At 36.1% G+C, this 22,422-nt stretch overlaps 3 protein-coding genes across 18 annotated transcripts; 1 reads left to right on the top strand and 2 right to left on the bottom strand.

Moving 5' to 3' along the window:
- Nucleotides 1-1,220: 1,220 nt before the first annotated feature.
- Nucleotides 1,221-4,339, top strand: LOC107923776 (rop guanine nucleotide exchange factor 3). Of its 2 annotated transcripts, none has more exons than XM_016853935.2 (8): nt 1,221-1,456; nt 1,900-2,255; nt 2,360-2,476; nt 2,576-2,730; nt 2,836-2,910; nt 2,987-3,277; nt 3,667-4,011; nt 4,109-4,339. In XM_016853935.2, exons 1-8 carry the CDS (start codon nt 1,434-1,436, stop codon nt 4,226-4,228), a joined length of 1,482 nt encoding a protein of 493 aa, XP_016709424.2. In that variant the 5' UTR covers nt 1,221-1,433; the 3' UTR covers nt 4,229-4,339. The 2 variants fall into 2 exon arrangements, with proteins under 2 accessions (XP_016709424.2, XP_016709426.1); XM_016853937.2 differs by lacking the exon at nt 1,221-1,456 and adding an exon at nt 1,613-1,696.
- Nucleotides 3,455-17,404, bottom strand: LOC107923774 (mediator of RNA polymerase II transcription subunit 12). 15 transcript variants are annotated; one of them, XR_005904807.1, is made up of 17 exons: nt 17,125-17,404; nt 16,097-16,133; nt 15,795-15,988; nt 15,249-15,308; nt 14,858-14,963; nt 14,262-14,330; nt 14,052-14,105; nt 13,856-13,963; nt 13,561-13,710; nt 13,111-13,455; nt 10,604-12,978; nt 7,530-10,130; nt 6,413-6,704; nt 5,109-5,619; nt 4,898-4,954; nt 4,236-4,322; nt 3,455-3,980 (listed from the first exon to the last, which is right to left on the bottom strand). XR_005904807.1 is itself a non-coding variant. In XM_016853934.2 (14 exons), the coding sequence occupies exons 3-14, from the start codon at nt 15,920-15,922 to the stop codon at nt 5,170-5,172; spliced, it is 6,738 nt and encodes a 2,245-aa protein (XP_016709423.2). In that variant the 5' UTR covers nt 15,923-15,988; nt 16,097-16,133; nt 17,125-17,404; the 3' UTR covers nt 4,808-5,169. The 15 variants fall into 15 exon arrangements, 2 of the variants coding, with proteins under 2 accessions (XP_016709423.2, XP_040936872.1); XR_005904806.1 differs by having other exon boundaries at nt 4,835-4,954; XR_001691635.2 differs by lacking the exon at nt 4,898-4,954.
- Nucleotides 17,405-17,957: 553 nt separating this feature from the next.
- LOC107948545 (uncharacterized) lies at nt 17,958-21,848 on the bottom strand. The gene is made up of 4 exons (XM_041080940.1): nt 21,678-21,848; nt 19,512-19,583; nt 18,618-18,948; nt 17,958-18,539 (listed from the first exon to the last, which is right to left on the bottom strand). Exons 3-4 carry the CDS (start codon nt 18,618-18,620, stop codon nt 18,045-18,047), a joined length of 498 nt encoding a protein of 165 aa, XP_040936874.1. The 5' UTR covers nt 18,621-18,948; nt 19,512-19,583; nt 21,678-21,848; the 3' UTR covers nt 17,958-18,044.
- Nucleotides 21,849-22,422: the final 574 nt, after the last annotated feature.

Below are 22,422 nucleotides of genomic sequence, written 5' to 3' on the forward strand. Positions count from 1 at the left end.
ATTACTTTTTTTGACTGGAATGTTGACTAAACCACTAATTTTTTTTGAGGATATTGGTGTGATAACTACATGACTGTACATATGTATTTTCATGTTGACATAGTATTATTTGGCTTATATATAATATGAACAAATAATTTTAAAAATATTTAAAATTCAAAAAAAATTATAAAAATTCATAAAAATAGCATGAAGCACATGTGAATTGCAATTCAAACCGTCATGTTTAAAAATTTAATGTTTTAGTTTAAAAACAACAATTTAACTCTACTTGAAATGATGATGTTTAAATTCAACTTTTTTAAAAATATTAAGTGCCAAATTTAGCTAAAAAAAAGAATAAGGGCCAAATTGATTAAAAATGTAAATACTGAAGGCTAAATTTACATTGTATACATATACAATATGAAAATAAATAAATAAATAAATTTTCAGCATAATGACTTATTTAACCTTCCAATTTTATAAAAAAAATTATTTTAGTTTTCCATCTAAGTTTTTGCCTTTTTTTTTAACTATTAAACTTATATTGTTGATGGCATATACTTGGATTGCCCAATTAATTAAATTTTTAATTTTTAAAAATTTTAACAAGTTATAATTTTTAAAATTTTTAAGAAGTATAAAAATTATAAATATATATTTTTTAAAATTTAATTAATTGCTAACATGAAATAAGTGTGAACGATTGTGTAAATGCCATGTCAATAAAGTTAATTTTTTTATCTATTTTTAGATGAATTGACAAAAAATATAAATTAAATAAAGAGTTAAAATAAAATTTTATTTTAAAAGAAAAAGTTATTATATCTAAATTTTCACCAAAAAAACGAAATTTAAGAGGATTATAGCCATTGTGGCTTGGAATCTATTCAGTGTTCATCACTTTAATTAAGGGGAGAAAACCCCTAAAAACAATTATTTGACTTATCCAATCTAACACACAATTAAGCCGCATATGCAAAAATAAATAAATAAATAAAATGGAATGCACGTCTAATTCCTCATCTAAATAAATTTATCCTTTTCCATCTTTCAATTAATTTGATTCTTGCAATATCCAATCTCTAGAAAGTTGAAAATTTTTATTGAATTAAACAAAAATTAAAATATTGAGATCATTTGCTCTAAAATATAAGCTTATCTGCGATCATAATATAACAATATAAAACGCCTCCCAATCACCTTCATAAATAATAAATAAATATTCAACTACAACCAAGACATAGAATGCATGTCCTATAATCAAACCAAAAAAGCTACAAACTTTTTGCAAAATTTTCCTAAATATTCAAAACCCATTCTTTATTTTCTCGGATTCAATACTTTCCTGCCAAATTTGTATCTGGGTTTTATCTTGTTGGATAAGGAAGCTGAAACACAATCCAGCAATGGGACAGTCAAGATTCCTGGTCCATCCGTAGCATGGTGGCATGGATACAGAAAAAGAAAGTGGGTTAGTGTTTCTTTTGGAAAGATATGATGCTTAGGAGGGAACGATTTCAAATGGTCCTCAAACTGCTACATAGCTTCAATGGTTTCGAATTCAAATCTGTATTATACCCTTTAAAGGTAAACTTATTTGAAAAACAAAAAAGAATGTTTAACAAAGACCGTTGCTCACAAACGTTACTTTATTTGCATATTTTTTCAGTGAGTGATGCTTAGAATCTGATAGCAACAACGACCTGTGGCTGTAAACAAAACATCTTTTGCTTTTTTTTACTTTGATGGCCACTCTTTTTCTTTTCTTTTCAGTTTAGCCGAATTTTTGCTGCCTACATATTTGAACCATGGCTTAAGAGTCCCATCACTTCTGTTTGTTTTGTTTTTTCATTATGATTTAAAAATCTTCATTTTCTTGAGCCCCAGTAACCAGATTTTCATGGCTATTTGCAGAGTTGAGAGCTGTAATTTGGGTAAAATGGAGGATTTATCCAACTCTGATGGAAATTATGATCTGGGTTATCAACCTTCACCTTCTTTTGTTGATCAAAATGATCAGTCAATTCCAGAAACTCCTGGTTACTCAACGTTGAGTGGTGAATCATTCGTGTATGGCCGAACTTGCTCTGAAACCTCAGCATTTTCAGACCCTATCGACGATCATAGCTGTTGTAGTGAAGCTTCAACTTCTCACTGGCCACCAACAAGATCCATGGCTCAGAATCAAGCTGTTCTTAGCAGGCTCGGAACAAAGCAACAAGGAAATGAAGATGAAAAGCAGCTTGATTATCTAGAATCATTGGAATTAGGTCAAATATCTGGGAGAATTATAAACCTTTTATTCTAAACCATGCTGTTTTATTTTCTTTTTTCTTTTTTTGAATGCTAATTTGTATAAAATTATGTTTAACAGAACTTGAAATGATGAAGGATAGATTTGCAAAGCTTTTACTGGGAGAAGACATGTCAGGGACTGGCAAAGGGGTCTGTACAGCAGTTACTATCTCAAATGCCATAACCAATCTCTATGGTAAAATAAAATGTTTCAGACAAACCTATGACTTTGTGTTTCTTTTTACTTGTTTTTGGATTTTCTATGAAATTTGCTTACTTATATTAATTTCTGCAGCTACCGTATTTGGACAAAATTTGAGGTTGGAACCTTTGAACCCTGAAAAGAAGGCACTTTGGAAAAGAGAAATGGACTGTCTTTTATCTGTTTGTGATTACATTGTTGAATTTACTTCCAAGTCACAGAATTTAAGCAATGGAACAGCTCTTGAAGTAAGATTTCATAATCCATACCCGAATTTTGTCTAAATTGGGGTTGGTTTATCATCTTTGTCTGCTTTAACATGATCACTTTTTTTATTTTTTGGACCTCTTTAGGTAATGAAAAGCAGACCAAGATCAGATATTTATGTCAATCTTCCTGCACTGAGAAAGTTGGATGCAATGCTCATTGTAAGAAGGAAAAATCATAATATTTTTGTCATTACAAAAAGGCTCATTTCATAGCTCATAAGACATCCTTTGACAGGAAATATTGGACAGTTTCGAGGACAGAGAATTCTGGTATGCAGAAGATGGAAGTGTGTCATCGAATTCAAGCCGAACAGGCTCATTCCGAAGGGTTGTTAAGAGAAATGATGAGAAATGGTGGGTACCAGTGCCATGCGTTCCTCCATGTGGCCTATCTGAGAAAGCAAGGAAGCACTTGCGGCACAAACGAGACTGTGCTAATCAAATTCATAAGGCAGCTATGGCTATCAATAGTGGTGTTCTAGCAGAGATGGAAATTCCTGACTCCTATGTCGCGTCTCTTCCCAAGGTTAGACCTTCTGTTCATTAATTTCCTCATCAAACTTAGATTGTTCTCAACTTGAAGCATGTTCCAATTCCAACTTTTTGTTTAGAACAAGCATTTGAAACTTTATAAATATCTGAAGCCAATTCAATTGAATAAAAGAGAATTTTCATGATAAGAAAGTGCTCAAAACATTCACGGTTGCATAATGATCCCGGATTTAGCTTAATTAGTTCATGAAATCACTTATTCAAGTTCAGATTCTAGCATTTACAATTCTATCCCAAATTGAGATATCTCTGTGAAAAAGGAAATGAAAAATATGGTTGCTTAAATAGTACGGTGGGGATCTGCTGTGCTGATAGTAGTAAAGTTAGGAAAAAATACTTATTTGTATGAGGGAAGTTGTACAGAGCGGAAGGGCCAGCATAGGAGAGTCGATCTACAGGTTCATGCTGGGGACAGAAAAGTTCTGCCCGGATTATCTGCTGGATTGTCTAAGTGTAGCATCAGAACATGAAGCACTAGAGCTTGCAGACAGCGTGGAAGCCTCAATGTATACATGGAGACGTAAAGCATGCATAAAGCATTCAAAACCATCATGGGGCATGGTAAAAGAGCTGATGTCTGATGTTGATCTTAGTGACAAAAATCACATATTGGCTGAAAGGGCCGAGAGCTTGTTGTTTGCCTTGAAGCAAAGGTACCCCGAACTTTCACAGACGTCCTTGGATACATGCAAGATTCAACACAATCGGGTAAGTCATCTTATCGGTCAAAAGACATGTAAATTTAAAAATTGGGAGGTATTCTTCCATAAAATGTAAAGTTCTTAATGGAATACATGTGTTGCAGGATGTGGGGCAAGCAACCCTAGAGAGTTATTCAAGAGTGCTAGAAGGTCTAGCTTTCAACATCGTTGCTTGGATTGAAGATGTGTTTTTTGTAGACAGAGCAGTTACAAGGCAAGAATAAAGCAAACCTCGAAACAGATGGCGCTAAATCAACCCCATTGTCATCCATTCAACAATTTCTGCTTTTTCGATTTTGTACCAACCGGTTGATAAATCTATCATAATTTTTGTATTAGTACTCCTAAATTACATTGGTATCAACTTTTGTAGGGTTTCACGAAAAAATAATAACAAAAAGAGAGAAACGCTCCAATATAATAATTTGACAACTTCAAATCAATAATTCGAAATAGAAAATCACTAAACGGGGGGCAAAACCTACAAATCTATTCATTTGATTATCTAAACCCACAACTAATTGCAGAACATCAGGATTTCACCTGCCTGCCTTATGTATTTGTTCATCTACAAAATCCAGCCATCCATCTTCACACATAATTAAAGCATATGCGGTTAATCCTCGTACATATATGTAAAAACACAATCCAGTTTAAGCACGCAGTAATGCATGCAAGAGAGCAACATAAGCATTCATATACATGGGATGTCGATGTGTTACGCATCCATGGCTCTCTCTGAGCGTGTGTTAGAGAGAGAGAGAGAGAGAGAGAAGTAAAAGATTGATAAGATAAGGAAGAGCTACATGTAATTTCTTGGGATATTATACCTGATCAATTGGTAAACTGAAACAATTATCCTCTATATATACAACAAAGCCTCTGAACCGCACCTGTGAGTACATACGGCCCAGACGGCAGGGGCATAAAATGACAGTCAATCTGCAATGCTGAATAGAAGATGGCCTACATCACTACATCATCACATTCTTTCACAAGGATTCCAGTATGCCCAACCAAAATGTGAAAAACAAAATCCCCCCCCCACTGTAAAACATGTGACAGGCAAGACCAATGTGCACAACAAATAACGCTTTAATTTACCTGTTGTGAGGGGCCTTGCTATTCCTTAAGACCAAATCTAAAAACATAGTTGAACCTAAAATCAGCTATCATCATCCACAGCACCAATATACGACGGGTCTGTCTGTCTCACTCTTACAGCCCCCTTGAGCCAACTTGAAGCTCGAAGATTAGCATTGTCACTGCCTCCAATGGCTGCAGTGCTACTTGAAGATGGACCTGATCCTGCTCCGTCTTCCAAAAGTGTCCATGGGTCAATTTCCATATCATTCTCTTGTGATAGCACTGACTTGGATTTTCCTGGCATATTATTTGCATTTCGTGCTGACGCAACCTGTCTCTGAGGTGGATTAATAGTTCCAGTGTAAGATCCAGGGACACAGATGCTGGGTTGAAGCAAACTAAGAGCACCAATAGGGACAGAAGGTGGTTGGCAGGAGACTGTATTGTGAAAAGAAGGAAATAATATAGGCATTGCGGCTTGGATTCGCCATCTAATCATCTCAGGCAATTGCATAGAATCTAATTCATTCTGCACCCACAGAATAAACAGTGAAATAAGTAAAGAATCATCTGTAATTTTATTTCAATGCTAACTTCTAAATAATTTTCTATCTTTACAGGAATGACATCTCAAAGCTTGTAACTCGGAAGAAAACTGATTATTTTCTTTTACCTGCAATGAAACTACGTGAGAGGTGGTGACTATTTGTCAAGATAAAAACAACTAAAAATACCCACTTCTGGACAGAAAATCAATTGCAAAGTCTATAAACCAAAATATTGACATTCAGTCGAATTAAAAGTACCCATTACTAAATTGCATTACACGTGCAACAATTAACACCTCATGACCTCATTTCCACATGCTATTTAGGCAAATTTCTTTACCTCTAGAACTCTCAAAGCCCAAAAATTTCCCCCAAACTTCAACTCTTACGAAATCATCAAGGCATTACATACTACTCATGATTACATCAGAAAATGAATGGGCCCCAAAGCCAATGCATACTGGAAAACTCCATATCCAAGTAAATTGACAAAGGATCTACTTAACTAGTGCCTTTAAAAGTACTACTTTCAGAAATCATTTGCTTTTAATCATTTACTTTTACTGAATTCAAGAAGTGATTTCTCAGTTACACTTTTCTTTCTATATTCTTAAACATCTCCTGTTAAAAAAACCTACCATTATGAGATAGCAAATCATAAAATATTCAATTTGAGAAAAAAAATTCAAAGCTCGCTTTCAAATAAATTTATGGTTTTTTTACCAAAACAAGCAGCAGTAAATTCAATCATCAACAAGACAAAAAATATCAAACCTGCAGACCCTCCACTGCTTCACGGTCAAATCCAGAAAAATCCTTGGCATCCTTTGACTTCAGCCAACTTGGCTTGCAACTGCTTAACAACCCATGCAAAACTAACAATAAGCGATCAAAAAGACTATCTCCAGACATTTCCGTGGATGCAACAATTGGCATCAGCTCCATGTCCCTCTTCAACTGTGCAAGATTAGAAGATAGGTCAACATCCTCATGCACAACCCTGCTTCCGAGTAACCGAAGTATTACAGAGGCAAGCATATTCCTCATGCTTCGCGCTGATGGTTCCCTGAATAATCCAACAATGAACCTTCGTAACTAATTTATTAAATACCAAAATAAGATACTACTGCTTCCATAACATTGTTGCATCTGTATCAATTAGAATGTCAAACTTCTTTCCATTGGATAGCCAACATTCAATGAATTCCCAAAAAATAGAAGAAAAAATGCAGAAAAAATTTGCTACCACTACTCTCCCATAAAAAGAACCAATGTAATCCTCACATTCAATTTACACCAACAGGGAAGAGAAATCAAATAAATAAAAAAATTGCTCACACTAAGATAATGCAAAAGATGTTCAAATCACATAAAAAACATATCCAAGAAGTGAAGTTTTCAATCTAAGAATTCTATGAATTAGTAATTCGAATAATAACATCAGCCTTTGAAGAGTGACAAATCATTGAAATAAAAACTTAATACCCTGAAAAACTAAGGCTTGCAATTACAAAAACTATAAAAATGAGTCAGCATCATGGATCAACAACACAGAGAGAATTAAAGCTAATTTTCCAGGATCACTTTCAACAGATAAATGAAACTAGAAAGGCTTGAGCTGAGACTGAGACGAGATTAACAAATTTAACCATAGGGATTTCATAAAGAAAATTCAACAAGTAAACTAGTACCTATTCATTTCCAGAAGAAAGACGCATGTACTACTAGACAAACAAAACAAATTGACAGAACCTATGACGAGTTCATAGCAACAAGAAATCTGCTGAGTCTATCAGAAAAGGTCTCACAAAGCAGTAAGGCACAGATACTGATCATCCTTATTTAAAGTTGAATAAAATGGAACACGCAGAAAAACATATCATATATTTACCCATCTGCACATATGATTGGCAGCAATCTCACAATAAACTGCAACCTCAATGACATAGAAGCTCGCAAAGCTGCAGGGGAAGGAGGCGGAGCAGACTCCACAGGAGCTGGTGTTCGTTTAGCCAATCCAGGGCTACCACCTCTTATGCCTTTGCGATTGTTAATTTTATTAGTAGGACCTTCAATTCCAGAAGTAGCAGTGCCAGTCTGCTTGCTTACACCACGAGTAACTGAGTTTATCTGTTGCTCAATGGTGTTAAACTGCTTTATCAAATCACTTGCAAAGGTATTGTGTGAGTCAGCAGAGCTTTGGTCTATGCAAGGAATAACTAATTCAATGAAAGCCTTCTCAGTTACATGCTGCTGATTGATACCAGAACCCTCAATATCGACTTGAGTGGACCCTTTCACACACCCCTTTGACTCCATGCCCTCCTCAATGACTTCGCCTTCCTCAAGAGATGTGACTTCAGACTTTCTCTTCTCTCCACTGTTTGTTACAGGATCAGCACCAGAATAGGACCAACCCCAAGGCTTCCAGAACTGTGACTTGGTAGAAAGGTTTTTATTTTCAGCAATATTACTGAGCCGTTGCCTAACAGTTTTCCGTCCCAAAAGAACATCCAGGCCACCTAAGAACCATTTAGCCTGCATCAACATCGAATCCTCTAATGATCTCCCAAAAAGATGAACCACCTCTGAGAAAAGGGGAGCAGCATCAGGTCTGACCAACAATCTGGTAAGAATAATTTCGATGAAAACTTTCTCACTCTCAGAAGGAGAAGCTCTTTCAGAACTAGGTGAGGAAGAGCGAATAGCATCCACTAAGGACATGTCATGATTCTCAATCTTATCAATAAGTGCTTGTTCATTTAAAAGGAGCCTTAACTCAACCCACTGCCAATGAAACTTAGCAGGTTGAAGAGTGTCCAGTGCACAAACAAGCTTATCCAAAAGCTTAGATGTCTCTGCACGAAGAGCTTTAGACTCACTATGTCCAGAAACCCTATTCCCATCATCCTGTGTAAAAGCAGAATTAGGCATTTTACAATCAATTATAGCATTTAGAAAGAGCCTTGCACGAAGAGGGACAAAGGCCATGGATTTCAAATGCATGTCCAAACCATTCAACTCTAGCATGGCAGCAAACTCAGCATCAATTGTATCTGCAGCTACAATATCATAAAAACCACGAGTATCCCTCATACAAACATCTCGAAAAGGTCTGTGTTTTATGGCATCACCAATGGCCATTGTTAAAGACTGATACAATTGATGAATATCTTCACTTCTTGCAGTGTTACTGTTCAAGATGAATGGCTTCCATATCATAAATGCAAATATTGCATAAGCTGGTGGAAAGACCAAATTAATTGGGAGCAATCTCTGCATCCTTGAAAGAGCTAAAACTGATTGTTCACCCAAGAGCTCCAATACTAGTCCATCACAAACAGTTCTACAGTTCCCAACAAATAGCCGAAACAAGTGCACATATACTTCAACTGAGTTGTCCACCTTAAAAGCCCCAACAGATCGGGCATTACCATTAGAGCTGGTTTTTGTGCTCCTTACAAATTGAACAACATCCAATCCTTCCTTTAATCTTAAGACAGACACCATTCTCTCTAAGCTAATAACCCCATGAATAATGGCACCAATGACAAGGGCAGAAACAGCTGCCATTTTGGTAGTTCTCCCAAGAGTCGCTTTAGCAGAACTGTGCGAATTGTCATTAGATATATTTGTATGAGAATCAAGAGAATCAGGAGACAACAACTGACCCCGAGAGGACTTTGCAGGAGCAAATGCTACAGCTAAAGCAGAAAAAGCCTCAGTTGCAAGAGCTATCTCAAATGCTTGGCTTTTGCGCTCTCCAAGAGCTTCCTTTAACAGGCATAGACATATTAAATGGATGTGCAATATGCGCTTAGCAAAATTCAAGGAATTCATAGGTGGCTGATAATTTGAATAAGTGCTGCCGCTAGTAAAATCAGGTATCTTTGCTAGGGTTGGTCCAACATTGCTAACAATGGCAGAAACAGCAGAAGACACCAAACCCGGGTCCCCTTCTTGAAAAGCACCACCAGTCTGCCTAAAACAGTCCATTAGTGCCATTATAATTTGTTGAGCAACTTGATAATCATCGCCCCCTTTTTCAGTGGCAGGACTTTTTGGTGCATTGGCTGCAAAATGTTTTCTCTCTTTGCCTAAGATATAGTGCAAGACATCATCAATATGACGCTGAACCATATCTCTCATGCTTGCACCAACTCTAGATAACCGTCCGACATTTATCCTTTGACGACAGTAATCATCAGGATCTTCAGTCCCGGCAGGAACTCCATGTGGAAATCCAAACTCTCCCTCTGTTCGTCCAGATTCAAGTTCAGACAAAAGTCTTTTATCACAGGTCCCCTTGAAATTCTTCTCCCATTCAATCACACTGGCAATACTGCCATACCTCCTCAACAAATAACAAGCAAAAACTAGGGCTCCAGAACCTGTAATTCTTCCGTTAGTGGCCATAAATGCAGCAACACGACGCATTGTAGCAGACAGAGCTTCAGGCACAAGATCTGCGGCAATAAGTATGTTCTCATACCTGAACAAAATTCATTGTTAAGCATGTAAGACTACATGTGCAGGTCATGAAACATAGACAACAATGACAATAGGTTTTTCCACAACAGGATTAGTGGCTTGATAGTCCGATCTTGAGCAATAAGAATAACTTTCAGGGAAGAAAAATATGTTTCCCAATCTTCAGGACAGTTTACTAGATATCATACAATTCCAACCAGACACCCAAATAATGCATCGTTCAACTATTTCATGCACTCGATAATACACGTTCACAAACAAATCCAGAATAGTTTGATTTAGAGAAATGGGTTAGAAAAGAAGAAAAATAGGCTAAATTCATTGTTAAAGATCAAGAAAGGGCAACGGGTTCAACTCATACTGCAACACGATGGACACTAACAAAGAACCAACCTACAGAACAAATTTGACAGCCAGATATGTCTGTCATGAACAATTTAATCAAATTAAGAGACAAAACAAATGATATTTTACCTTCGGAGGGATGATAAAAGATATGCTTCCCCCACTTCACAAGCATAATTTTCCACATTCCTGGGTACCATTAGAATGTTTCTCCCACTATGAATGGCAGGACTGGGATTACTAATAGCTTTTGGCAACAACCAAAGGAGAAATTTGACAGCTGAAGCTGAATCACAAGAAACATCCAATAGATACAAAATGGCTGATAGCTCATCCTCACCAAGCTTCCATCTTAAGGGACTCTTCTCGTCAGCTGCAACAAAGGGTCGACCATACTGGCTAGCCTTGGGGACAGATTTCTCTGACTCTTCAACAAGCTGCCTAACTACAGATAGCAACCAAATAGTGACAACCCTCTTCTCTACAAAGCGAAGCTGCTTTAAACCCCTCCCAATCGAAATAATATCTGCATGATGGGTTGTTCTGATCCCATCAACTGGCTTCAAATTTTCCACCTCAGTTCTATGATGTGGACAACTTATCTTGTTATCACAAACGTGACTTGTCGATGCTCCCTGGCTATCTTCAATTCTAGCAGCAGCTAACTGTGCAAGACTCTGAGTTTTACGAACAGACTTTTGCCTACCACGAGATGCTTGCTTTGTTGACTTAAGCAAGGGATCAACTTTGGAACCCTCCAAGTTTTTGGGCCCCTTCCTCACCCACCAAGTATCTTCATCATCTGATGGAATGGGTGAAGATACTTGAAGACATGAACTCTTATCCTCACTTAATTTCTGTCTTTTAACCCTTTTACAATCTTCACACCCAGGAGTACCTTCTACAGAATCCATCTTGCTGTGTGTTGATCCAATAGATCTTTTGATACTCCCTTGAGACTCATCCACTCCACTATCTGCAGAACAAAAAGATGAACTGGGGAATTGCAGCAAAACTGAGATGGAAGCCTTCAGTTCTTCAAGGTCCACTTCTCTCCTGAAAGTCTTTGAAGCTTGAACAGTTCTCCTCTTATCACATGAAACCTGGGAATCAACATCTCTTCCTGAGGTAGAATGACAATTTAGCTTCTTGGCTAGTGCATGAGAATTGTTTGTATTATTATATGAATCAAAAAAAAGTTCCTGAAGGACAAGACGGCGCTCATTTGAGTAAACATTTATAGCCTCAAGCAGTTCTGAGCCCTCAGCAATTCTTGCTTCTTCCAAAGCATTAACCATAAACTGCCCTGGGAGCTGCTTCAAGATTCGTTGATGTCTCTTCCTTCTGTTCAGGTCAGCCATTGGTCCATTTGTATCGACGATTCCACTAACTATTAGCTGCCTCACATATGCCTGAGGATAAAAAATTCCAGAACGTATGAGTTCCAACATAAAAAGCTGAAGACGCTTGCTACCTTCTCCTTTATGTCCTTCATGCTGATCGATCCAGCACACAATAATATCATGCAGAGGACCAGGGCTGTCAAATATATCTGAAAAGTTCCTCCTCCTTCCATTTAAACATTTTCCATTGCTTTTAGCTTCATGTGTATCTCCCAACAAATCCTTGCTGGAATAGCTATTCTGCTGACTGGTATTCTTTCTTGATGCCCTTTCCTTCTTCAGTTTTTTCTGCAACTCTTTCATCTTCAGTTTCAAAAGCTGAATTGCAAGATATATTTGTGAAAAATCTTTACTGCCAGTGAACTTCACGTCAGAGGGTGGAGCAGTCCGGAAGTCTCGGTAATCACAAGTTGCCCACTCACAAAGGAAAAAAACTGAGCAAATCAAAGACAAATTCACAGTTTGAAGCCATTTTAGTGATGATCTTAAGCATGGATTGACTTCTGCTACCCAACCCTCACCAACTGCTCCATCATAAAGATCATTGAAGATATGTTTATAAGCATCTATCACATCTCCTTGCAAAAGGGCCTTGTCTAGGGTCTGCACTGCTTTTGCCACACTTTGGCTAGGATATCCAGCAGTTGCACCTTTAGCAAGATTGTCAGCACGTTTCTCGACGGTGGAAACAACATGATTAAATGACAAGGAGTGGTATTGGGAATCAAACCCTTTACCTCTGACAGCATATGCATCTGCTGAATAATTTTTTTTTGCTGCATCATCGGAGGGCTTAGATAAAAAACCACCATCACTAGGTGTATGTGAGAGTACACAAGTAGGTAAAGGAAAGCAATCTAAAGCTATAAATGTATCTGGTGTAGCCTGTATCAAATAGCGGAGCATCTCAACTAGTGCAGATATTGTGTATGCTCTCCGGGAGTTATCAACCAAATCAGATCCACCTGGAGAAGGTTCACGGATGAAGCGAATAGCTACACCCACAAGATTGCGTACATATGTCTGACATAGAGTGATGGTTTCCAAAACTCCATAAATGATAGGCAACAGCAACTGCAGAATCTCAAGCAAATCCTTTTCCTGGAAGAGCACAAATAATATAATCAGAAACCAGAAAGTGTTCATAAGCTCAATTATTTCCTACATGAACAGATCTCTCAGAACGGTGGTAAAATTAAATACAATGAGGGCTGAATACATCAAATACAATACCTGCAGTTGATTCAGAACCCAATCAATAATGAGAGAAGGAAGAACCAGTCGTTCTGCATGATGCCACTGCAAGAGCCGCACTACATACCACCATTTAAAATGAAGAGACGGTTCCTCACCATCAATGATTGCTGGTGCCAGATCACTCCTATGCTGCAAAGACCCAGCATAATGCATTTGTGGCAACCGATCTCTACCATGTTGAGTAGAATGAGAATTATTTTTCGAAAAAAATTCATCTAAAAGGTATTGCAAGTAATCAATAACATCTTTTGTCCAGAGCTCTGTACGAGATAATTGAGTTTTATCAGGTGCTCCAGACGAAATTGCAGAACCAGGACGAACCTGCAAATGATAACAATAAATCCGCTACCTTCCAAAATCATGAATAATCTAGCGCAATTACAGAAAGCATGATCATATGGTACAAATATATTAAGGCTATTGTACCTGATTAAGATATGTTACTTTGATAAACCAAGTTGCTTTAAGCAATGGAACATTATTCCTGATAAGAACCTCTATTAGAGGTCTCTTCTTATATCCTTGAGGAACTTGATCGGCCAAAGAACACAAAGGCTTGTGTTGCAGTGATAAGCCCTGAGAAAAATATGAAGATAATGTCGAGTTCACGTATGAAGCATAGTTTTGCCTTTCGCCAAGATCCATGAAGTCAAAAATAAAAACTAAACAAAAAAGGAATATAAAAAAGTTCCGTGCAACACGTAGGGGAGCATGAGATTACCTCAATCCATTTTTTTCTGAAATCTTCATTGCACGGCCTTTGTTCAGGGAAAACCCCTGGTTTACTTAACAGTGAACCAGAAAGAGGGACACCATAAGCCTGACCAGCCTGACAAACAAAATACAGAGCTTTGAAAAGAAACCAATCATACAAGTACATAAACAAGAAACAACCATGAAAAGAATGAATGTATCACCTTCCTCTTTTGAGCACGAGATTCATTGATAGCCCTTAGACACTTTCTAATTGCCTGCATAGAAGAGAGGAATTATTTATTAGAAAGTGAAAAACTGACAGTTACGTTACACAAGGAAAACTTTTTTTTTTTTTTGAGTTGATAAGTAAAATTAAATATGAATAGAATGGTCCGTGTAACAACCATAGCATCCCAAATAAAGTTACTTACATCTCTGCATTTCAAAACAACTGGCTTTGTAAAAGCCTGAACCTGAGTCAATGAAATCTCTTTTGAATCCTGAAAAGATGGCAGGACCATGTTAAATAACAAATATGGTAATAAAAGAAGCTAACCAAAAACAGTTAGCTTCCTGGAATTGTCTTAAAATTTTCGAGATTTAAATTTCCTACAGCTTTAAGAGGTTGCTAAGTTGCTATATCAGCATGAAGTCAAAACAGCCCTTATATACACTATCAGATTTCAATCTAAGATATGCACAGAAAGTACTGAAGTTACATAAAAATTGAATCAAACAGCATCATGAGGAAGAAGAAAGTAAAGTTTTAGAGAGATAAGATAACAAAAGGAGAACCCTGTGCTTACAGCATATGCATCAGATAAAGTTCCCAAACCATAATAATTTAATGGAGACCCAATTATAATAATTCTATAGCTCAGGAAAAAAAAAGGATGTGATTGATGTTCATATGGATTGGTGAAGCAACCATAGCTGCCAACCACTCACATGCAGCAAAAATCTGCATAAGGATGCTGCAGGAAAACAAAAAAACAGTAGTGAATTGTGATCAATCATAAGACTATACCTCCAGTCCATCAATAGTATCCTTATACCCATGCTGCACATTTTCTCTAGTGAGCGTCTCCTCAGGGCAATTCTGAGTCTGAGGATGAAAGTCAGGGGGCCCAAGTCTGAAAGGAACCAAAAGTTAGTACGCAAGATATGCATTAACTTAAGAAGATGAATTTACGAATCAAACCAACTGAACCATCAATTTAGTTATATAAAGCAATAAAAAAAACATAATCTAAATGGATAAACTTAAGAATCATATAATAGGACCATCGGCTCAGTCAGTTTTGCAATCCACCATTACATAGGTATCATAAGTAATATATAACCTTGTTCTGATTCATTACTTAATCATTCTGCATAAATGTAACTAACATAATAATTCACTGCAATTGCATAATTACCTGGAATTCAGATGTTCCTTATCACACTTCAACTTGTAGGGTGCTAACTGAGATTGCCGCCTACAAATAAAAATAAAAATAAATGAAACCAGGGAGAAAGAAGTGTACTTTCAGCAAGTAGACAGCTTTACAATTCTAAAAATGCCAGCGTAAATATGCTTTGGAAAAATAATAACAGTCTCGTCTCAGTGTGGAAAATCTATTTTTAAGAAAACACACAAATGATTTACAAAAACAAGAGGGATGTCAGAGGAATTCATGCATTACCTTCCACTTCTAACAATAAGATGCAGCTTATGCACAATCTCAGGGTCAGACAAAAGGGCACAAAATACTCAGTACAAGACTTGGAAAAACTAATTCCAAATTGAAAGTGTTCTTGTAGTAGGAGCAGCATATTCTCAAAATGCGGTCATTAATTGAAAAATATCAAATAAAAATATCCAAATATATAATCAAACACCAATATTAGGCTCAATAAATTAAGTAAATTCAAGAAGACGAGAATATGTGAACAGAAGACAAAAGAACACGGTATCTAGATACCTAGAATTCAACGAGAAGTTAGGTGGTAATGAAGATGAATCAACCCGGGGAGTATCCCTAACTGAGGCTCCTCCTATTGCACTGTTATTAACTGCACTAGTGCAGCTGGGAGCATGATACCTTTGCATTTCTCCCAACTATCAGCGGCATACTGCTTCCAACATCAAATCCTAAGAAGAAATGTGAAAGCAAAACTGCACAGTGCCAAAAAATATATAAGGAAATAGAAATTAGAACCATTTAACGCTTAAGTAAAGTGACAATGAAAATAAAATTAAGAATAGATTCAATGAGTGTGTCACCTCAAACATATAATGTACAAATCAACATCACTCTGACCTGCCAGAAAAATGAAAGTCATCAGTGCCAGTTCTAGCTCTACCATCACGTGGTTAGAGAAATCAAGTTATATAAATAGAAAGCACCAGATCACTGACGTTCAAAAAAGAAAGCAAATCTAAAAAGGGGAATATGGTTCAATTTTAGAGGTTCTAGGAGACGGAGCTCAGAACATTTCTTCCATTGACTGCTTAAGAAAACATGACCTAACAAAATCAGCTGCAAAACTATGAACATTATACGATTAAGCTCAATAGTTTCGTTCTACTAAGAACAGATCCAATATATTCACGAAGCTGTTTCATACAATTAGTTTTGACAATACAAGAATTAACTTTAAGTTAGAGAAAAACATGACTACAATAAAAAATTTAAAAGTCTATACATATTCCAGTAATTATTTAAGAATTTTGAAATTAAGGTAAAACAAATCAACTCCCAGCACTTTGAAATGCTAAGCAGGAAGGCAAACTCAAAAGCCATGTAGCAAAACAACAGCCTTAAAGAATCAAATTGCTTTGATCTATTAAAATAAACCAAGAGAAACAACCAACACATATCAAAATTCCAAATTCAAAATGTTTCCCTCCCCAGGTGACTCAATCCAGTTTACCATTAAAAAAAACACAGGATATAACTAAAAACTCTACCTTTTTGACTCAGCAATGAACCAAATCTACTGAATCAAGCAAACCCCCAAATTGAACTGAACGCAAGCTATGTTCTTTTACATGCTAAGACCTAAGAGATAAAAATAGAAACCAAATCATTTAGCCTAAGACTACGGGAAACACAAATTCGATGAACGATACGAGAACTAGGGTTTATGTCAGCTGATAAGATTGACCCTTTCCTCTCTGATTTTTGTAGATTATTGAAACTAGGGTTTTAATGGCAAATTCGTAAAATAATGCAAGGCAGACAAAGATTAAACGGGAACAATAGAACATATGAAGAAGATTGAGATTGCAAACAAATAAATGGAGCCTACCTCTGATAAAAATTAGGGATTTCGTAGCAGAAAAGGGCGAAATCTAGAGAGAGAAAGGGGATTTTAGAAGGAGGAAAGAAAAAAATAAAGGAAGGAATAGAGAGAGAAATTCGAAGGAGAGAAGGATGTGGGGCTTTGACTATTTTTTTTTTTTTTAGCTTTGGTTGATTGATGAGATGACGATTTTCCTTTTTCCAATCTTTTTTAGCTTTGGCCTTGGCCTTCTGTTTTCTCTTGCATTGCTCTCATACAATTAAAAAGAGGAGAGAAATTGGGGGCCGATGCGATCTACTCACTACAAAATTAATTTTTTTATTATTTTTGTGTTTGTTTTCCCATTTTGCCCTTTAGTCGTTTCCTATTCCTATCAATCTCCCACGTGACGATGTGGTGATAACAGCAGGGGCTATAATGGGAAATTAATTGTTTAAAGTATTTGATTAAGTGAATTTAGGGTCTGTTTGATTGGCTGTAAAATGTTTTCCGTAAAATGAATTCTGGAAAATATTTTACTTTTCTGTAAAATGACTTACTGGAAAATATTTTCTGGTGTTTGATTGAATCTGTGTAAAATATTTTCTGCTGTTTGATAGATTTCCTGAAAATATTTTCCGGAAAAGTTGTTTTTTACATATATTAATATATATTAATAAATTTTTATATTTTAAATTGTTTTTACATATATTGCAATGATTTATTTATAATAATACTCAATAATAAGCTACAATATTGATCGTTATAAATTGAAAAAATATTATCCATAATGAGTACTAGTAAGAATATTGAATAATTATAAATTGCTTCGAAACCATAATGAGTACTAGAAATAATATTATCCAAATACATAATTAGTAGTACACCACATAGTAACAACATTGTCGAAGTGCATAATATTACACCACATAAAAGTATCAATATCTTCAACGCTGAGAAAATTTTTGAAGCCAAATTTTTCTATGCTTCTTACTTTTAACTAAAAACATTTTGGCCTCTGATTCATGACTCCCTAGATAATCACACACAGAACACAAGAAGTCATCATCAAATCCTTCTTCCTCCATCGACATCACTTGTTCATAAAGCTGTGCTGTATTGTCGGCAGTAAATTGTTTCAAAGCATTAGCAATTTCGCCAAGTTGCTCACCCACAAATTTAATTTGTTCATCAACGAGACTTTCTTGACCACTTTTTCTTTTACGTTTGGATGTGCCAGATGAAGATACATTTGTTCTTACCTCTTCAGCCTCTTTATTGTCGCAGTCTACAGGCATTGAATCTTCATTATCATCATCCAAATCTATGTCAGCAAATGTTCTGGCAAAACTCCCTGTTGCCATATCTTTGCCAACAACCACAGCCATTTCATCATAATGATCAATGCTTTTATTAAAAAATGGTTCATACTTCTTGTGTGCCTGTTGGATATTATACACAATTAGAATAACAAGTAAAAAACAATTGAAATATACTTAACATATATATACATATATTACCATCACTGTTGCATCGTATGTCGCTCTATCTTATGTGATCATTTTCATGTTATCATCCCATCCAAAACCACTTTCACCTCGAATTTTGCATATAATCTGCCACTGGTTTTTTACTGTCCTCAAATGATTTTCCACGTGCTTTGTATCGCATTGGACTTGGAATCTAGAAGAAATGGCGTCGGCAACTCGATTAATAAAAACTGATTTGAAAGTATTAGAAGGCTTATTTCCTTTTCGAGCCTCCTCTGCTAGAATTTCAAGGAAAACATGTTCCATCGGTTTTGTCCACCTGAATTGCTTGGAGATCCCTTCTTTGTTGCCCTTACCCATTCTACATTAAATAATTGTCATTATCAATAATTTCAATATCCAACAAGCTTAAAACATAATAATCAATTCAATATCCAACAATGTTAAAACATAATCAATATCTAACCAATTCAAGACATATATCAAAATCCAACAATCTAAAATCTGACAATGTTATTATCCAACCAACATTTACAAAAAAAAAAAACATCAGTCTAAAACATACATAACATAGAAATAATAACCCTAAGCCTAAATCTACCTAATATTTCTAGCCATGTAATCAGTCCACATAGTTTCTGCAATCTCATCTCTCTTAGCAGACCATTCTCTTGCTTCTTGTCTTTCTTCTCGCTCCGTGAGAGTTTGTATTATCGAATCAAACTCAGACTCCTCGTATAATCCTTGATTAAGTAAATCATGACAGCTCATCACTGCCATTTCCCAACAAATTACAGAAAAAATGTAAATCAATAATAAACCATACCCAAGCACATCCAACAACCATTTAATTCACTTGAACCGAATTATAACAACCACAAATGCTTATTAGAAGGCTTATCATAAATCAAGCACACCACAAACCTCTTATGAAAATATCGACCAAGGCCACCAACACGAGTACGAATGCTGAGGTAGAGGCTAGGACAGCAAGAACTATACAGATGGAGGTCAAGCATACAAAGAAATTAGAACCGTTAGGAGCAATAAAAAATAGAAGCTAAGACAACATCAGTCTTGCCATCATCAATAAACATAATCAAAATCCAAATCAATAAACATACAAAAATTGGGTCATCTTTAACAGTTTATTTTAACACAATTACATCCAACTTGTATAAATTAAAGACAACATCACATGTTTTTATCTTTTCACTTCTTTAATAATTAAATTTATATCGGTATTAATTAAAAACTCCAACATTTCATCCATAATTCCTGATATAATATTAACAATAATCATCCTCAACAACTCTCATTACCATATTAACAATAATCTGTAGAATTATGAGCTAAAAACATGTGAACTTCGCTCGTGTGAATGGAAGTAAAAAGAAAAATAATTATTCATAATTTATGATTAGTTTCTTTAAAAAGAATTAACTTATTTTTAAAGGCAATTATTATATAAAATATCCAAAAGCCGTAAGCAGTATCTACATATAATTCAAACTGATTTTTACTGTCAAAACATACTAACCCTAAATAATAAGTTCAAAGTTTAATTAACAAAACCCTTGCTAATTGATTCAGCCATTCCATGCCAATGTATTAGTGTTTGAAAGAGATAGAGACAGTTGCCACAAACAGATGTGAACTTCATTTATGCAATTTAGGATTGGGATGGAAATTAATGGGCAAGGCCTTCTGGTGTAACCTACCAAACAAACGAATGTGCCCTAAATTTTCCCAAAATGAGAATCTATACAAATTTGATGTGGTTGTGGTTGTAGGGTTGGATTTTTTACTTGGCCAAACCAGAATGCAACCTATCAACTTGTTAAAGCAAACCAACAGTTGATTGAACCTTAGGACGGTAGCGAAAGGAACCTTCTAGCTAACCGGGTCAATTCAAACTCACAACATACTCCATGGAATTAAGAATCCAGCGTAATTGGTTTTCTCCAGCGGCTCTTTTTTCTATATTTTTTAAGATGGCCCTGCTACGTCTGCCCATTACAGAGCAGGCCTGACTCTCGTGAGCAGGTCCGCTGGAAATGAAAACCCTTTCTTCCGCCCTCGCCACTTCTTTCGCTGACCCTATCCACCCCCTTTTCGGAATACCAGATCAAGAGATGAATTAGCGGATCACAGGGCTAAGTCGAAGCATGCCTGAACCTTCTTTAGTTTAGTAGTGAGCCGTACCAAGCAGCTCCTAGCAAGGGCTTCAAGATCATAGTAATGCCTGCTAAAATTTTCCTTGGGTACGAATGTCATGTTCAAAGCTGGTTTCTCTAGACACCATGGAAAAGATCACTGACGAGCTCAAAAAGTTTAAATTGTCAGTTTCATCCTCTTTATGAGCCTGAGATCATAATCATATGGGTCAACAATTCTCATTTCTTAGTTACAGAAAGCCCTTCTCAAGGAAGTAAGCCAAAAGCCACTCATCTGAGCCAGCGGATTCTCATTCTGCTGTGCCGGTGCGCAAAGCAAGCACGCTTAGACTGTGATGTACCTTATTCTGGCTAACAGCTTAATTTGTGCTAACAGGACCAGGACATCCCTTTCTGGGCATATTCCTTCGACTTTTGATGAAAAAAAAACAACCTATTTTCCCACAACTTATTCTGGAATAACCTATTCTTAACAATTTATGGCATCGGATCGGCTAAGTATCTTGATTCGTCTAGGTCCTACCTTGGTCTCTAAGCTTAAGCCTTGCTAACGGTTTTCAACCTTTATACCTCACTCAGGGCATAGCTCGAATCTAAAAAAGTTTTCTAAAGTGTTCAGAGATCGTCTGTGAACAAATCGGCTCTTGCAAGAGAAGACAGATCCATAGGCAGCAAAAGAAGACTTTCGCTAAACAACAGACAGCTTCACAAGAGAAAGGAAAAGGAGTCGATTCCTTATTCTATTATGGGTAACGAAAGTTGGAGTAGCAGGATTCGCATATATACCAGTGTATGTGAGAGTTTAACTACACATGCAGTTCAAAAAACCAAATAAAACCATTTTCGACAGAATATTTCCCACAGAAACAGAAACAGAAACAAAAACAGAAAATACAAACCCAGCATGTCTTACCTGAAATTTCCCACAGATCTGACGGAAATGGTGGTCGGAGAGAACGTATTGTGGGGGAAAATTAGTCGACAGATCTTGTGGGGGTTTGGAAATGGAAGGAAATGAAGGAATGAAGGTTTTAGAAGGCTGGAGAGAATATGGAAAATGTCTTACCGAAATGAAGGGTGTAAGACATTTTCCCCAATTTTTGTAATAGCTTTTCCCGTGTCTTGGAATTGGTTTTACAAAAAGAAAATATTTTCCTGCTATCAAACACTGGAAAATGTGTAAAACCAATTCCGGAATTGGTTTTCCCCCTATCAAACACAGCCTTAATTGGCGTGGAGTGCTTGAGTGAGCCATACTTTTTTTTCAAACTTTGTGTTTAAAAGACCTGAACCAAACTACTAATAATAATAAACAAATAATTTTTGTTTTACAAACTCATATTTAATATGTTTGGACCCAATTTTATTTTCTAAATTCCTACCACTAATGTTTTTGTGCCAAAGAATTAAGAGAAACAGTTCAAATGTTTATATTTCCACTACAATAGATAATAGGATATTTCTTTGTCTAATATATACTTTTGCTTAAAAATATGTACCCATGTTTATGTTGTTTGCAATATTTTTTAGATAACGTAGGCTTGGAATATGCCTCCAACTACGTGTAAACGTTCCTCGCAAATAAACATCAGACTTTGAAATTAAAATATGCGCTTAGGAATTTATTATAGGTTTTAATTATATTTATTTTTTTAATT

The sequence above is a fragment of the Gossypium hirsutum genome, chromosome A11 (assembly GCF_007990345.1).
Source record: "Gossypium hirsutum isolate 1008001.06 chromosome A11, Gossypium_hirsutum_v2.1, whole genome shotgun sequence".
Classification (NCBI taxonomy): domain Eukaryota; kingdom Viridiplantae; phylum Streptophyta; class Magnoliopsida; order Malvales; family Malvaceae; genus Gossypium; species Gossypium hirsutum.

Excerpts from the sequence above, each read along its gene's own strand:
- LOC107923776 (XM_016853935.2), top strand. The coding sequence starts at position 1,434 with ATGGATACAGAAAAAGAAAGTGG. Across the intron at positions 2,256-2,359 it reads TCTAGAATCATTGGAATTAG|AACTTGAAATGATGAAGGAT; the intron begins GTCAAATATCTG and ends TATGTTTAACAG. Across the intron at positions 2,731-2,835 it reads GCAATGGAACAGCTCTTGAA|GTAATGAAAAGCAGACCAAG; the intron begins GTAAGATTTCAT and ends GGACCTCTTTAG.
- LOC107923774 (XM_016853934.2), bottom strand. The coding sequence starts at position 15,922 with ATGCAAAGGTATCATGCTCCCAGCTGCACTAGTGCAGTTAATAACAGT. Across the intron at positions 13,711-13,855 it reads TCAGAAAAAAATGGATTGAG|GGCTTATCACTGCAACACAA; the intron begins GTAATCTCATGC and ends TATTTTTCTCAG. Across the intron at positions 13,456-13,560 it reads AAGTAACATATCTTAATCAG|GTTCGTCCTGGTTCTGCAAT; the intron begins GTACAATAGCCT and ends TATCATTTGCAG.